The 16,595-nt window shown below is 56.0% G+C and overlaps 3 protein-coding genes across 3 annotated transcripts; 1 reads left to right on the top strand and 2 right to left on the bottom strand.

Annotated features, from left to right (window-relative positions):
* Positions 1–1,361: 1,361 nt before the first annotated feature.
* Stpg3 (sperm-tail PG-rich repeat containing 3) lies at positions 1,362–2,930 on the bottom strand. The gene is made up of 6 exons (XM_026395606.1): positions 2,824–2,930; positions 2,602–2,741; positions 2,350–2,484; positions 2,152–2,240; positions 1,603–1,897; positions 1,362–1,495 (listed from the first exon to the last, which is right to left on the bottom strand). The coding sequence occupies exons 1-6, from the start codon at positions 2,928–2,930 to the stop codon at positions 1,362–1,364; spliced, it is 900 nt and encodes a 299-aa protein (XP_026251391.1).
* Positions 2,931–4,755: 1,825 nt separating this feature from the next.
* On the top strand, positions 4,756–10,131 carry Cimip2a (ciliary microtubule inner protein 2A). The gene is made up of 7 exons (XM_026395608.1): positions 4,756–4,811; positions 7,931–8,145; positions 8,234–8,490; positions 8,581–8,707; positions 9,027–9,121; positions 9,578–9,695; positions 10,028–10,131. Exons 1-7 carry the CDS (start codon positions 4,756–4,758, stop codon positions 10,129–10,131), a joined length of 972 nt encoding a protein of 323 aa, XP_026251393.1.
* Positions 10,124–12,512, bottom strand: Tubb4b (tubulin beta 4B class IVb). Its single transcript, XM_026395425.2, has 4 exons — positions 12,391–12,512; positions 11,964–12,072; positions 11,783–11,893; positions 10,124–11,333 (listed from the first exon to the last, which is right to left on the bottom strand). The coding sequence occupies exons 1-4, from the start codon at positions 12,445–12,447 to the stop codon at positions 10,273–10,275; spliced, it is 1,338 nt and encodes a 445-aa protein (XP_026251210.1). The 5' UTR covers positions 12,448–12,512; the 3' UTR covers positions 10,124–10,272.
* Positions 12,513–16,595: the final 4,083 nt, after the last annotated feature.

Genomic DNA, 16,595 nt, shown 5'->3' with positions numbered 1-16,595 from the left:
AGGCAGGAAAATTACAAGTTCAAAGCCAGCATCAGCAACTTGGCAAGAAGCTGTCTCAAATTAAAAAAAAAAAAAAAGAAAGAAAAAAAGCGGGAGGGGGCTGGGGATGTGGTTCAGTGGTTGAGCACCCCTAGGTTCAATCCCTAGTACCCCCCCAAAAAAAAAATCTTCCTACTGCTCAGCAAATATTTTTTCATACTTGAAAGCCCTTTCCTCCATGCTTCCTCCAGGAAGCTCTCCTCCCTCATCCCAACTGGAGGGGAAAACTACATTCTTCCAGTTGTTACCACATCAGGCTTTGGATCCTGGGGGTGCCTGGTGGTTCAGCCCTAAGCAGGAGTCCTGTTCCCCTCTGGGGCAGAGGTTCCAAGGTCAGGGCTCCCACAGCTCTCTCACTGTTGCTGGCCAAGTTGGTCAGTCCAGGGCCCAGAGCACTGGGGATTGACTTCCAGCTGGCATAGGCATGGAGATGCTGGGAATTCAGACTCCCAGGGCTAGGGTTTCCTCTCTGCAAAAGAGGGTGGTGCTGCCCTCAAGGAACCAGCCAGGAGCAGCTAGGGCAAATGGTTTGCAGGGCTGAGTTCTGGGCCTGGTTGGGGGAAGGGCAACTGCAGAGAGGATGCTAGAACAGAGTCTCCTTCTGGGAGGAGGGCAGGCCAGTGGTGATGAGGGGATAACAGCAGGTTGCTGCTTCCTGCAAGGGCAGGGACCTAAGGAGTAAAGTCCCAGGAGTCCATTGGCTATGGCCTTGGCCTGAATGTCCTTAGATCAAGGTTCACAGGTAAGCAAGCCCAGTTGGGTCTTCAGGTCAAGCTGGTCCTCTGGGCCCTCCCTGCTGGCTTGTCAGGCTAACCCCACCTCAAGATGGCAGCTCAGGGAACCCCTCGCCTCAGCAAGTAGCCCAACTCTTAGGTAGACTGGCAGCTGGACCAATCCCCTGGGTGTCATGACCGGGTGGGGAATTCTGCCAGAAGTTAAGGGTTAATCCCAAGATGCTACCCTAGAATACCCTAGAAAAGGGAGCTCTCTGAAAGAATGACCAAAGGAAACCCCTGGACAGGGAAAGCCACAAAGGGCAGGGAAGCAGCAGGCTTCTTCAGGACAACCCACTGGGCAATGCCAGAAAGACAGACAGAGTGTGGGAGAACAACTGCATCTCAGTACAGCAGGGGAGGGGCAGGTGGGGCTCTGGGCTGGGCTCTCCTTGTCACAGCCCACAGAGGGTCTGCTGGTCAGAAAGGGAATCAGTGGTGCCTAGAGAGTCAGAAGACCAAACCCCAGGCCCCAAGTTCCAGGAGGAGGCTCCAAGGGAGACCGGCATTCCACTAAATAACAAGCCAAGCCGGCAGGGCCCAGCAGGCTTAGAGCGTGCAGAAGGGGCCTGTGTCGTGGCGCTTGGGTCTTCGCACACCCTGTATGACCACTCCAGGCGCAGAGGGGAAGCGTGAATTGTAGCAGTCCTCCACATAGTAGGCAGCCGGGCCCGGGGTTTGGGCTGTAAAGAGAGAGGGCTGGGAGACCACCAAGAGCAGCAGCCAGCCCCTGGGCCCTCGTCCTCAGCTCTCCACAGCACCCCGCCTCAATGAACCCAAGTCTCCTTACAGGAACTGAACCAGGAGGCAAAGGCAGGCGAGCGGCTCATGGAGAAGGCAGGAGAGCGCGGGTTCTGCAGACGGTACCCGGGAAGGATGTCGTAGGTGTTGGGACTGGGGCGCTTCTCAGCCGGAGCCTGCACAGAAGCCTGGGGCGGGAGATGGGCACGAGGGCCCCTGCCACGGAGCAGGCCTGGGCGGGCAAGGCCCGAAGGAGTCTTGGAAATGCTTCGGCGACGGCCTCCGAAGCTGAAGGCCGGGAAGGAAGTTCGGCTGAGCGGCCCATAGTCGGCGGGAGATGGCCACTGGAAGGAGGCAGGAGGCCAGAGCTGCAGGGCCCTAGCCTGCAAGCTGCCCTGCTGCTTCCCCAACCTGGTCAGGCCACGCGGCCCTCGCGCCCCGCCCGCGGGGCCCTGCGCACCACCTGGCCCCGCCCACCAGGTCCGCCGGCCCCTCCCCACCACCTAGGCGCAGGGTGACTCATCCCCACCCTGCTGGCTGGCCGTCCCCGCCCGCTCCACTGCTAGTCCCCCACTGCACCTGCGAGCGCTCTCCGCACCTTTTGCTCTCGGTTAAAGTCGGCCTTCTGCGTGAAGGGGCTTTCGCTCTGAAGCCACATGGTCTGCCACGCCCTGCGGCCGCCGCCCTCTGTGGTGGAGTAATCGTCGGTGGGCGCTTCAGGGAGGGACGCACCCATTCCCCGGCTGGGAATCCCAGGTGCTGGCCGCGGGGAGCCAGTAAGGAAGGGGACACGCACCTCGGCCCGGGTGCTTGCAGCCAATGCTGTAGTGGGGGTGAGGGGAAGATTCTCGAACCGACGCGTTGGGCACCTCGTACTTGATGGGGCCGGGGACGTCCAGGTCGATCAGGATCGGGGGGCGTCGCTCTAGCACTGGCAGCAGGAAGCAAGCTCTGGGCCTGGGTTTCTCCCAGTAGTCTGCTCCCTGCCCCTTACAGTTTCCAGACCATCTTGGGGGCGGGGGTAGTTTAGCCAGAGCGCCTCACTCACGCAGCTCCTTCAGGGTCCCGGAGCAGATAGGGTGGCACGTCTTGGGGGTGCATGTTCCTAGCCTGAGGCCGGCTGAGGCTCCCTTCCTCTTTGGCAGCCACATCTCATCCCCGCTTCTCAACACCACAGTAGCCTCAGGCCTGCAAGAAAACCGGCAACCACTGTTCACCCAGCCCACTGGCTGCGCCCAGTTCCCCGCCTGGTAACGCCCCCTGATATTACTGGGTGGGACATAGAGGCTTCTGACTAAGGGGGCCATGAGTCCAGTGTTTGCCCCCATTGATGTAGAAATTTGCCAGGAATTTCACAGCCTTCTGGTCAAAATTCATCCTCCATACGGAGCTGTCTTCCTGAGGGCACTGCCAGGCTTTATGACTTCATTGGCCATCCAGGGGCCCCCTCTGTTGCCAGGAGCTCCCTGGGGAGGGAGCATTGTCCAACCCAGTAGAAGCTGCCCCAGGGGCCCCACCCTTAAGAGGCCCCTCCCCCAACCTGCTGAGTCAATGGTGGGGGAGGGGCTGTCTGTCAAGAAGATCCCTAACCTTCCCCAGGGCTCTAGCTTCGGCCTCCTATACCACCCTCCCCACTTCTTGCCCCAACTCTTTCTCCTTTCCTGTACTTTGGGGCCTCCTGGGGGCTGGGCTCCACTTGAACAGGGTTTCTGGGAGGTTTGAGTCCCAGGCTGATAGTGACTATTCACCAAGTCCTGCAGGTTACCAGGTGTTGGGGCCAGCCAGAGGAAGAAGGGCAGAGGGAGGGGTCCAGGAAGGCTGCCTGGAGGAGAAGGAGGAGGAGGAGCTGTTGCCCTGCTTCCCCTGTAGGGCCAAGTGAAAACCTGTCTTCTGGGGGCACAAGGGCCAGCAGGGGCCTGGAACTGTAGGTTCCCAGGTGAACTGAGCTGCCCAATCAAGCTGCAAGCAGTAATGATCCTGAGGGAGCAAGTGTGCACTTAGGAACCAGAACCCTTACCCATAGCCTCTGGTGCTGACGGGCCTGCCAACCCCAGCCCTGACCTCCACTCTAAACAGCAGGTTGGGGATATAGCTCAGTGGTAGAGCACTTGCCCAGCATAGGCAAGGCCCCTGAGCTCAATCCCAGGTACAGAAGAAAAAAAAAGAAATCTCTGCCTCTCCAGTCCCTCCTACCCAACACCGCCTCTGCCTGGCACTCTGGAGGATGGACGGATGCATGTTGAGATGGGCAAGGGTTCCACCTGCTAGGCCTTGGGCTGCCTCCCATGTTGTGTGTACTTTGAGAACATAGTCGTGATTGTGTGCTGTGTAGTGTGCTGGGGAAGCCCTGTGTTGCTGCTTAGGCGATGAATGGCAATGCACACACCTCTGGCTGAGCGTCAGAGCACTTGCTCAGGGTAGCTTGCAGGGTCTTGTTCCAGCTTGACCTGTATTAGCCAATTGTACTCCAGAAGGTGTCTCCTAGCAGTGAGGCTTAGATGCTGCCTTCTCAGCATCTGGTCAGCATTTACTTGATTCTGCTGCACTCTGGTACTCGGTTGTTGGCTGGGCTTTTCTGGACATGTTCACAATATGTTTGCACTGTAACCTTGGGGGTAGATCACTCAGGGTGCATACTTTCCAGTTTGTAGTATGGCTTGATATATTGTTTGTGCTATTTTTTGACAGAGGGGATACTATTAATTTTTTTCTATATGATGGTTAGAAAGTTCTTCCTGTACCTAATTTTTAAAAAATCAGGATTTGTTCAAAGTGGAAAATAATGTGCAGCTCCAGCAGAAAGAATCCAAAGACAGCCCCACACAGCTGTCCAGGTGGGACCCCCAGACTCAAAGCTGACCTCCTCAGGGAGAAGGACTGGGGTTTAAAAAAAAAAACAAACCCTAAGGTGGGGGCAGGTGACCTGGAGGGGAGGTCCCTTTGGGGTTGCCAGAGTCCAGTCCCCTCCCAGTCTGTTTTCAGAGCACTGAAGTAGGAGGAGTCTTTGCAAGACCCCCTGCCTTGCCAATACAGCTTCCTAGACTGGTGCCTGGGAGCACTCACAGGGTTAACAGGTGGCCTGATAAGAGGGAGCCCAACAGTGCTGGCCCCTTCACAATGGTTGCCAGGTGACTGGACTCCTCTCAGGGAAGAGAGCCAGAGGCAGAAGGAGCTGAGCCAGCAAGGGGGGAGTTGAGGCAAAATGACAGCTACCCAGAAACACAACCTCTTCACACCAGAACCTCACTACATCCCTGGGTAAGAACGACCTCAAGCTCCAGAGGGAGGCTGGGGTCAGAGCAGGATGCAGCAGCAGGGCCTGGACTCCAGGGTGTTGAAAGTCAACATTGCAGGGACCAAAGGCCAGGGTGGGGCTAGGGGTATAGCTCAGTTGGTAGAGTGCTTGCTTCGCACGCACAGGCTCTGGGTTCAATCCCCAGCACCACAAAAAAGAAAAAAGACAGACAGACCAGGGTGACCAGGGAGCCAGAACTGAGGCCCAGAGGGCTGAAGAACACTGGGGCAAGAAAGCTCTGGGTGGGGCTGAAGAGGAGGGCTCAGGCCTCACCCTTCCCTGCTGGCCTTGGTCCTGAATGCCATACCAGGTGGCCAGCATGTCCATCAGGAGCAGAATCTGGGGCAACCAAACAGCTGGTAGAGATTGGCTAAGTAAGTGCCAGACTCTCCTCCATAAAGCTCCCGATTTAGAGATGAGATAAGCCTGAGCCAGTTTGCCTCATTAGGTAACCTCCTCAAGTAAAAAATAAAAATCCTAGCCTATAATCCCTGAGACTTGGGAGGCTGAGGCAGGAGGATCCCAAGTTCAAGGTCAGCCTCAGCAACTCAGTGAGACCCTCAGCAATTTATCAAGATTTTGTCTCTGCCCTTCAATAGACGAATGGATAAAAAAAAAATGTGGCATTTATACACAATGGAGTATTACTCTGCAGTAAAAAATGACAAAAATCATAGAATTTGGTGGGAAATGGATGGCATTAGAGCAGATTATGCTAAGCGAAGCTAGCCAAGCCCTAAAAAACAAATGCCAAATGTCTTCTTTGATATAAGGAGAGTAACTAAGAACAGACTAGGGAAGAAGAGCACGAGAAGAAGACCAACATTAAACAAGGATGAGAGGTGGGAAGGAAAGGGAGAGAGAAGGGAAATTGCATGGAAATGGAAGGAGACCCTCAGGTTTATACAAAATTACATATAAGAGGAAGTGAGGGGAAAGGGAAAAACAGTACAAGGGGGAGGAATGAATTACAGTAGTGGGGGTAGAGAGAGAAGAGGGGAGGAGAGGGGAGGGGAGGGGAGGGGGGATAGTAGAGGATAGGAAAGGCAGCAGAATACAACAGACATGAGTATATCAATATGTAAAGCAATGAAGTGTAACTGATGGGATTCTGCAAGCTGTATATGGGGTAAAATGGGAGTTCATAACCCGCTTGAATCAAAATGTGAAATATGATATATCAAGAACTATGTAATGTTTTGAACAACCAACATTAAAAAAAATAAATAAACAAAAAGAAAAAAAAGAAATGAAAAAAAAAAAAGATTTTGTCTCAAAAAATATAAAAGGAGCCAGGTGTGGTGGTACAATGTGATCCCAACAAATTGGGAGGCTGAGGCAGGAGGATCATAAGTTCAAGGCCAACCTCAGCAACTTAGCCCTAAATTTAGACTTAGTGAGACTCTGTCTTAAAGAAGAAAAAGGCTGAGGATTTAGTTCAGTAATAAAGCAACCCTGAGGGTTCAATCCCCAGTACAAATAAGTAAATAAATGAAGACTGGGGATGTATGTAACTCAGTGGTACAACCCCCGCCCAGGTTCAATCCCCTGTACCCAAAATATAAAAACAAAAATCCTTTCGCCAGGCACAGTGGTGCACACCTATACTCTCAGCTATTCAAAGACTGAGGCAGAAGGATGGCACATCCCAGGCCATCCACTTGACAACTTAGCAAGATCCTAGCTCAAAATAAAACAAAGGGCTGGGCTGGGGCTCAGCAGCAGAGGCTTGCCTAGCATGCGTGAGGCCCTGGGTTCCATCCCCAGCACCACAAAGTAATAAAAATAAAGCAGCCCTCTCTGGAATACACACACCCACGTGCATGCACACAGATGCACACCTAGGGGAGAGACTAAGGGGCCTGGGCCACCTCTTAATGGTCACTGCTGGGGCAGGTAAGGCAGCTGGCACAGAGGCATACACTGGCCTTGCCACCTTTTCAACCACTTGGCCTGTGTTAACCTTGGCAGCTTCTAAAAAGACACGGGGTACAAGCATGCCAGGGGTGCGCCTAGCATGCTTGACACATTGAAGCTCTGGGTTCTTCCCCAGCCCCACAGAAGGGGAGGGTAAAGAAGGGCTGGGGCTGGGGCTCGGGCTCAGTGGTAGAGCCCTTGCCTAGCACATGTAGGGCACTGGGCTCGATACTCAGCACCAATACAAATAAACAAATACAATAAAGGCATGCTGTCCATCTACAACTACAAATTTTTTTTTTTAAAAAAAGGAGGAGTAAAGCTAATTCAACCAAGATGATGGTGTCCCAGCTATTTGTAAAGCTGAGGCGGGGGAGGGGGTCACTTGAGCCAGTTCAAGGCCATCCTGGGCAGCATAGTGAAACCCTGTCTCAGGGGGAAAAAAAATTCACTCCTTGGGTTATCACACAGGCCTCTGACAGGACTGAGCACCTAGATTCCCCCTGAGGCTAAAGGACTTCTCCCATAACTTTGTGTGGGGACCAGCTGGGGTATAATGGACTTCCATCTGCCTGGGCTCTGTGCTGGGACAAGTCACCATCCCTGAACTTGCTCCTGCAAGACGAAGCTCTCCAATTCCCTTGTCTCTGACACTAGGATCAGAGAGGGGGTGGAAGATGATAGGGCATAGGCTAGAAAACAATCTGATGGCAGTGATGACAGCAAATCTCAGCTCTGGGCCAGACACATTCTCACCATTTAAGCTTAAGAGCACCAGAACACAGCTCCCACAACCCACTTTTATTATTTATTTATTTAGGTACTGGGGATTGAACTCAGGGGCACTCAACCACTGAGCCACATCCCAGCCCTATTTTGTATTTTATTTAAAGACAGGGTCTCACTGAGTTGCTCAGCACCTTGCTGAGGTTGGTTTTGAACTCAACAATCCTCCTGCCTCAGCCTCCTGAGCTGTTGGAATTACAGGCGTGAGCCACCAGGCCTATCCCACCACCCCCGTTTCACAGGTAAGGTCAGGTAACCTGCTGCAGGTCAGGAAGCTGCTGAGTAGCAAGCAGGCTGGATCTATCTGCATCCTGATTGCAAGAACCTTGCCCAGGGATCTTCCCTTGCTAACCAGCCCTGCCTCCTTTTTCCTCTGCAGCTATGCCGGCTTCTATCCACAGCTGCGTTACCAAGTGGGGAACACCTATGGGCGCACCACAGCACAGCTGCTCACGGATCCCAGCGTGCAGAAGAGCCCCTGCTCTGTTCTCTCCCCTATATCCAAGCCCAAATTCATTGAGGACTTCAGCAAGTCTAAACCCCCCTTCATCCCCTGCAGGGACCTGAATGAGCCCTATATCCCCCACTACACTGGTGAGCTGCTGACCCCTGCTCCCTGTCCTGCCCCTTCCTGTGCCCACCTTCCTGTCCATGTGGCTTACTAGCTGCCATGTCTGAACAGGTCTGAAGCCATACAAGAACTTTGAGATCCTGGGCCAGCTCCCATCCCAGGAGATGGGTGCACAAGGGTCTCCAGAGAACATATCCAGACAGGTTCTGCTGCCTGCAGGTTTCATGCCCTACCCTCCCTACCCCCCATGCCCACCTGGCAGGAAGGGGTACTCTGGAGAGTTGGGACACCCAGGCCTGCTGCTGGCATATGGAGAAGATGCATGGAAGACCGCTGCCCCTGTCCCTGAGGTTCCAGGGCAGTCCCAGGTGACTGGAGGGAGACATGCTGGCATTGGACTCACCACCCCCCAGACCCAGGTGGGAGCTGGGTGGTGACTTGCCCCTTCCCCCTTCTAGCTGTACCACTGCAGGAGGGACGAGTACCTGCCCCCACCCCACAGGCAGGAGACTCTAGATGTAGGCAGGTTCCAGCGGCTACCCCAGTTGGACCACCCCAACCTGATCCAACGCAAGGCTATCTCAGGTGGGTGCTAGGGCCTAGGCTGGTCCTTCACTAGGTCACAGGGGTCCAGGTGAGATGGAGGGGGTGAGGGACTGAGGCTCCTGCCCTCCACCTTCCCTACTCCCTGAACAGGCCAACCTGTCCTGCCTCAGCTATTTCTTTGAGCCCAGCTGCTCCCAGGAGGTGCTCCTTGACCTGCCTACACCCTCGTCACCTCAAGACAGTCATTAATGTTTAGGAAAGGTTGACCAGCTTCCCTCACACACCTGGGGGCAACTGGGTATACCCAGAGGAAAACCAAGGGGACCTGGGTGGGACCCTGACAGCAGCCCACCCCCAGGCTATGCTGGCTTCATACCACGGTTCACTTGGGTGATGGGTGTTAATTACCGCGATGGAGTCACACAGGCTATGGACGAGTTCGACAAGAACCAGGTAGGAGACCACCATTCAGGCCCCTCCCAGGTGCCCCACTGGCACCCAAGCTAGGCCTGCACTCCCCTCAGCAGCTCCTCCTGAAGGGATCACAAAGCCAGGCTTCTAGAGAAGCCTGGGGAAGGGTTCTACCTGGCTCAGAGGCCCCCATCCTAACAAGGTCTGGGTCTGTCACATGTTTTGACAAGGGCTAGGGAAACAGGAAGACCTATGAGCACCATCACCCTTTTCTGAGAACTAGTCTTAGGATATGATAACCCTTCCCTTTAGTCCCAGCAGCAGGATTGCAAATTCAAGGCCAGCTTGGGTAATTCAGCAAGACCCTGTCTCAAAATTATAAGGGCTGAAGATGGAGCTCAGTGGTAAATCCCTCCTGGTAACATGTCCCACCAGCTAGCCTTTTGCTTCCAAGGTGGGTAGTGGAGGCAGGGTTTATCAGCACCTGTTTTGTCTTAGTTCCTGTTCAGAAATCCAGTCTGTTCTTTGGGTGAGAGGTTGCCCAAGAACCACTGGCCAAACACCACCATCTACAACAGCCAGGGCCTGATCCCGTTCTATATGGGCTTCATCCCTCGTGAGTACCGCTCCCAAGAATCTACTGCTCACTTCCCTGATCCTGTCCTTGGTTGTGGCCGGGGGATGGCGGTGATTATGGGGTTGGGAGGCCCCATGGGGCCTTGGTCCTTCATTGTTGATGCAGTCCTGCTGTCTGGCCATGTTGTCCCACCATCCTAAGCCTGGAAGGAGTTCACCAGCCCTGCTGAATTTCTGGATAGAGGTCAGCTGGCATAGGATTACCCTGGTCCTCTGGACAGGACAGGCCAAGTGAGCCCTGCAGGAGCCATGTGCAGACTTGCCCCAGGCCCTTGGCAAGCCTAAGCCAACTACAGTCTGGCTCCCTCACAGACATGCAGGACAACTATGCGCTGACCTTTGGCAACAGCACCCGCAAGGCCTACCGGAAGGAACTGGAGAGGCGGAAGGAACTGGAGAGGCAAACCGCACACTGAAAATGCTTTAATGGTGATGTCTGTACAGCATGTGATGTTAGGACAGATGGACAGCAAGTGCACAGTGAGATATGGCCTGCAGAACAGCTGAATGAATAAAGAGTTCACACTGCTTCCACACTTTACCCGTGACAGACAGCTCTAGGCCACCTCCTCCTCAGCCTCCTCCTCAAATTCGCCCTCCTCCTCCGCCGTGGCGTCCTGGTACTGCTGGTACTCAGACACCAGGTCATTCATATTGCTCTCAGCTTCAGTGAACTCCATCTCGTCCATGCCCTCACCTGTGTACCAGTGCAGGAAGGCCTTGCGCCGGAACATGGCAGTGAACTGCTCCGAGATGCGCTTGAACAGCTCCTGGATGGCGGTGCTGTTGCCAATGAAGGTGGCAGACATTTTTAGCCCCCGGGGCGGAATGTCACAGACAGCTGTTTTCACATTGTTGGGGATCCATTCCACAAAATAGCTGCTGTTCTTGTTCTGGACATTAAGCATCTGTTCATCCACCTCCTTCATGGACATGCGGCCCCTGAACACAGCAGCCACTGTTAGGTAGCGGCCATGGCGGGGGTCGCAGGCGGCCATCATGTTCTTGGCATCAAACATCTGCTGGGTGAGCTCAGGCACCGTCAGGGCACGGTACTGCTGGCTACCCCTGCTGGTCAGGGGGGCAAAGCCAGGCATGAAAAAGTGCAGGCGGGGAAAGGGCACCATGTTCACAGCCAGCTTCCTAAGGTCAGCATTAAGCTGTCCTGGAAAGCGCAGGCAGGTGGTGACCCCACTCATGGTGGCAGACACCAGGTGGTTAAGGTCACCATAAGTAGGTGTAGTCAGCTTTAGGGTTCTGAAGCAAATGTCATAGAGGGCTTCATTATCAATGCAATAGGTTTCATCTGTATTTTCTACAAGCTGGTGGACTGAGAGAGTGGCATTGTAGGGCTCAACCACTGTGTCCGACACTTTAGGGGAGGGCACCACACTGAATGTGTTCATGATCCTGTCTGGGTATTCTTCCCGGATCTTGCTGATGAGGAGGGTACCCATCCCAGAACCAGTCCCCCCACCCAGGGAGTGGGTAAGCTGGAAACCCTGCAGGCAGTCACAGCTCTCTGCCTCCTTCCTCACAACATCCAGCACAGAGTCCACCAGCTCAGCGCCTTCTGTGTAGTGCCCCTTGGCCCAGTTGTTCCCAGCACCACTCTGACCTATAAAAAGAGAACAAGTTATCATCCTTGCTAAGTATGTGATCACCACTGGTCTCCAACACACATACCAAATGACATGGTGAGATTATGCCCTGGAGATAAGGAAAATGAACCCAAGTAATACCACAGCAGCCCGTACCACCAAAAAATTAAATCAGGCGTCAAAGTTGATGCAGTTTAATAAAACCCTGAGTGGGAAACCCTGGCCAATTCCCAAGGACAGCCACACAGCAAACACGATATGGAGATTATATCTACCCCTCCTTGCCGGAAGGCAGACAGCTGGGCCTGCCTCCAAAGCGGCTTTAGGCAGACACGGAGTGACTCAGAAGGCAAGAGGTGGGGGGGGGGCAGCTATGTAATTCCAGCAGCGGTGTCCTTGGGGCAAGCCCCTTAACCTTTGAGCCGCCCAGGTTAGCAAGCCGTGCCCAACCCCCACCCCTATTTACCGAAAACGAAGTTGTCTGGCCTGAAGATCTGCCCAAAAGGGCCCGAGCGCACCGAGTCCATGGTGCCAGGCTCCAGGTCCACGAGCACAGCGCGGGGCACGTACTTGCCACCTGGCGGAAGAAAAGGGTCAGCGAGGGGAGGCCCGCGGGGTCGCAAGAGGGACTGGGGCGGGGGTCTCACCGGTGGCCTCGTTGTAGTACACATTGATGCGCTCCAACTGCAGATCGCTGTCCCCGTGGTACGTGCCGGTAGGATCGATGCCATGCTCGTCGCTGATCACCTCCCAGAACTGCAATCGATGAGGGCGGGCCGGGCAGGCGCAGGCTGAGTCACGGCGGCCGGTGCGCAGGGAAGCGGCCCCGCCCCGGATGGGCGCGGCGGGCCCTCCCCTCCCCCGCCTGCGCACCCCGCCGCCAGGCCCACAGAGCTTCCGAGTCCACCCCCATCCCGGCTAGCCGCCCAGGTACGGGCCCGGTCCCGCGCGGGCGCTTGGGCCGCAATGCGGGGCGCCGCCCGGCCAGCGGTGCCGCCATCTTCCCCGGTCGGCCGGCTGATCTCCCTCCCCCACGGCTCGCCCAGCCAGGTCCGCAGCATCCCGGACCCCCACCTTGGCGCCGATCTGGTTGCCGCACTGCCCGGCTTGCAGGTGCACGATCTCCCTCATGGTGGCGGCTGCGCGGGAAGCAAGAGGAACTGAAAAGCGGAAGAGCAGACGCGCAAAGTGCTACAACCGACGCTCCGCCAGTGCTTATATACCCACCGCGCCCGCCTCTACCAACCCTGGATTGGGCCCCCAGAACGAGGCCGGCAAGCGGGCTCACTTGATTGGTTATATCACCATCAATCGTGCGGCCTACGGGCTGTCTTCCCAACGACGCCCACTTGTTATTGGTCAAGAGCTGCTGTGGACCTCCCTATCACAATTCCCCCTCACCGGGCTCAACAGTGTCTAGTCCATTGGGTGTTTCAAATGATTGATTTGTCCTCCCATTGGCTGACTCTCGGAAGCTCGCCGACGCGCTGGCGCTATTGGCTGCGCTGGGTTGGCGTCCTGGTAACCGCCGCAATGCAGCGGGACGCGCGGGGGCGGGGGCGCGGGTTTCCGGCCGGACTCGGGGCCTGGGAGCGGGCGGTGTAGGCTGGACTAGGGTTGGAGCCCGACCGTGCGCCTTCTCGAGGACGGAAGCGGCAGAGTGACGCAGCACCGGGGCCCGGCGGGCAGCTAGCGATACACCTGGGCCCTGGCGAGCTCGATAGAGGCGGAACCGGCCCTGTCCTGGGGAGTTTCCAAGCCTAGCTCGGGGTGCGAGCTATGAACGGTTAAATTAGAAGCCGGCTTGGTGTCCGGCGGCGCGGCTGGGTCCTCCCCGGACGCGCAGGGACTCCGCCCCGGCCGCCTCTGCGGCGGTGCGCAGTGTTGTGGAGACTGTGCTGGCCAGGCGCCCGTCGCCTTGGAGCCGCGGCCCAGGATCGCGGAGCTGCGTGGAGACTGCAGGGCCTGGCATGCCTGGCCTTGTCTCTGTTTGTACTTCAGAGGGAAAACAAAACGTATAAAGGAAAAACAGTTAAACTACATGTGGTTGCACCATCAAGCACTTTAAAAGCAGTGTATTTCAGTTATGTTTTTGTAACGTTTTAAAAGGGATAAATTACATCGTAGGGGTCTGCCCTTGCTTGGCCTGTGGGCATCGCTGGATCTGGCCTTCCGGGTGAACCTTTTACCCTTTGTCTACCAACAGGAAGGTATTGAGGGCAATTTCTACTTCTTATTTGTCTACGTAGAGGAAATGCACCCTTTCCTCATCACCTGATGTGCAATACCACTGTGTTGTTTTGGTATCCAATGACTGAAATATTGTCAAACAAGCAGTCTCCTGAGCCTACGTAGCGACATCAGCATTTTCATCCCCTCCCCCACCCCTGACCCGTAATCTGTAGCTCTTGGGGTATGAGGGGCATTCTGTTGCCCACGTTTGCCAGTTTGCCAACTGAACCCAGAGGGTGACTCAGCATCAATGCCAAACTGTCCCAGCAGGGCCTGGGGGATGAGCCCCCTTCTGGACAGACTGGTCCAGAGAGGGGGCTGGCTCCTGTTGAGCACTGAAATAAGACCCATTCTTCAGAAGGGCTGGAGTCCTGCAATGGCATGTGGGGCGTGCAGGGTCATTGCCAGGCATCCTAGGGTCCTCCCGGTGCCCTTAGCATCCCATGAGTTGGCTTAGGGCCATACAGAGTAGCTTAACTGCCTGGGCAGTAGATAGGGAGTCCTTTTAAACCCTGTAGTGAGTTGTTACAAATGGTCAAGGAGGGAGAAGCTTCAGTTTTTCCCCAAATGAACAGAACCTTGCAGTTTGCCCTTCAAGATGTTTGAGTCCCCAGCATTCTGGCATCCTGTTAAAGCCACCCCACTTCCAGTCTGTAGACTGAGGGCCCATTCTCACTAGAAAAAGCTCTTGCTTCCTTGACCAGTACCCACAGGGGTAGGAGGTCAGCATGGCACTCTATTTAACAAGTCATAGAATATAGGTTGTGCCACCTGCCTGCATGAGTCAGAACTCTTCCTGGCACAAAGCTGTTTGCCTTGTTCCTCATGTTGCCCTTGTGAGGTGGACTTTAGCTGGGGATAAGACAGCAAAAGAAGCCAGGCATGTGGCTCAGGCCTGTAATCCCAGCAGCTCAGGAGGCTAGATAGGAGGATCACAAGTTTAAGACCAGCCTCAGCTTAGTGAGCCCCCAAGCAACTTAGTGAGAATCTTTCTCAAAAAGGGCTGGGGATGTAGCTCAGTGGTAAAGTGCCCTTAGTTTCAATCTCCAGTACCAAAAGAGAGAGAGAGAGAGAGAAGAAAAGAAAAGAATAAAAGATAGCAAAAGACTCCCTGTGGCCTATTGGGCCTGAGCTCAACAAGGACAGTGACTACAGAGCTGATGGGGAGAGGCGATGCAGGTTCCCACTCTGAACCAAGTGTGCTGCTGCCCCTGTGGGGGAGAGGAGGACAGAATGGGCTAGGAGGGCCTGATTCTGGGCCTGTGGCCAGGCAGGATGCACACCAGAGAAGGCCAGAAGAGCAGGGAAGCAGGGTGGGATGGGTGGCGGGAGCACTAAGCACCTGCCCTCCCTTTCCAGCTTGCAGCTGTTGGAGGCATCCACAAGGAAGGCTCTGTTTACTGGTGGCCATGGTCCCAGTGGGAGGCTGCATTACCACCAGGCAGGGGCAGCAGGCAGACAGTCCTCATGGCCTTAAAAGACCCTGTGGTCAGCCTTTATGGGAGGCCTCCTCTGTCTCCGAAGGAGAGGTGCCCAGGATGCTTCCTTCCCCTCTCCATGAAAAGGCATGCCTCCCCAAATGGGTCTCCCTGGGGAGCCAGACAGGCCCAGGGATCTCAGAGGGACCTGATGCTGCGTCAGCAGGAGGGTCCTACAGTCACAGGGTGGGGGAGTCAAAGCTGGATGCATGAGCTAGCCATGGTGAGGGCTGTTCTGTCTTGGCTCGAGCCCATTCCTGCACGTTTTTGGGTTTCCAGAACAAGCAGTCACCTTCTTTGGAAACCCAGGCCTAGGAGGCTGGGGGGTTGGGGGAGGACCTAGAGGACACCAGGGTTAAGGGGTCAGAGAGGGCCTGGGGAGCCATGGGGAGCACTAAGGGAATCAAAGGGTAAAAGGACAGGTCCACAGGCAAGAAATGGCCTTGGCCCGGGGCCTCATCTTCCTGATAGCCACATCCCGTAGCCTACTAGTCTAGTTAGGCTGGGAAGAAAGGTTCTGGGCCAGGAGGATGTGAGTGGCAGATGGGCAAACTGGTATTCCTGTCTGGGGTCAGCTCCTGCTCTCACCTCCCCCTACACACGCAACACACACACAACTTGGTGACTGAATGATGAGGTGACCGAATCTTGCTTTCCTTGATGGAAGTGTGGGGGTGGTGGGATTGGGGTGGGTGCAGGCAGCCCAGGGCTGCAGGTTGCAGGAGGTATCCAGTCACCTGCTGGCAGGGAGACAAGCCTTCCAGTGTGGAAACCAGACCTCACAGTGGGGGTGCATGGGGGAAGACCGAACACCCAGCCAGCACCCGCATCGCCTCCAAGGGCTCCCCTGCCCTCCGGGGTGCCCGTCCCCTCCCCTGTAACCCGGTGTGGGGAACAGTGGCTCGGCCTCGCCTTCCCTCCTGGGCCTTCCGGCGGCGGTTGCGCAGGTGGAGCAGGTTCCCGCGGGCCGAGGGGCGCCCCCTGGCGTCCAAGCGAAACCCTGGCCCTCTTAAGCACCGCCTGGGGCTCCGCATCCGTCTCCCCAGCAAGGACCCGGACCCGGGGGCGGGGGGTGGTGCCTCGAGGACAACTTGGTCCTCCTCGCAGTTCCCTCAACCCCCTTCTCCAACGCGACGTCCAGTGCCCGGCCGCCTTCCTTCCGAGCACCCCAGGCGGCGCAGAGGGAGGCCGGTCGCCCTACTTGCTGGGCTCTCCTGCAGCGCCCAAGGCCGCCAGCCGGTCCAACTCCCGGGAGTTCGCGAGGGAAGCCTGCCCCTGCAAACCCACTGTTTCCATGGGCCACGGAGAGAAACCAGCGGCAGCTTAGGACGCGGCGGGTCACCTCCGCCCCAGCCCCTGATGTCCGCTAGGGGCAGCACTGGCGCTGCTTCTCCTGGGGGAGAAGACTACTACTCCTGGGTAACAGGCTCATTTATTTTCAAAGAAGGGGCTGCGGAGACTCAGGAGTCTGCGCCACACCCCTCCCCTAGGGGTGCCTGGCAAGCTCGCTCTCAATTATGGGACCCTGAGGCCAGTAGGGCTGGGGTGGTCTGCTGTGGTGCCCACCCC

This window comes from Urocitellus parryii, chromosome 4, assembly GCF_045843805.1.
Source record: "Urocitellus parryii isolate mUroPar1 chromosome 4, mUroPar1.hap1, whole genome shotgun sequence".
NCBI lineage: Eukaryota > Metazoa > Chordata > Mammalia > Rodentia > Sciuridae > Urocitellus > Urocitellus parryii.
Note: the sequence above shows the minus strand (reverse complement) of the source record. Positions and strands in the feature narration are given on the sequence as shown.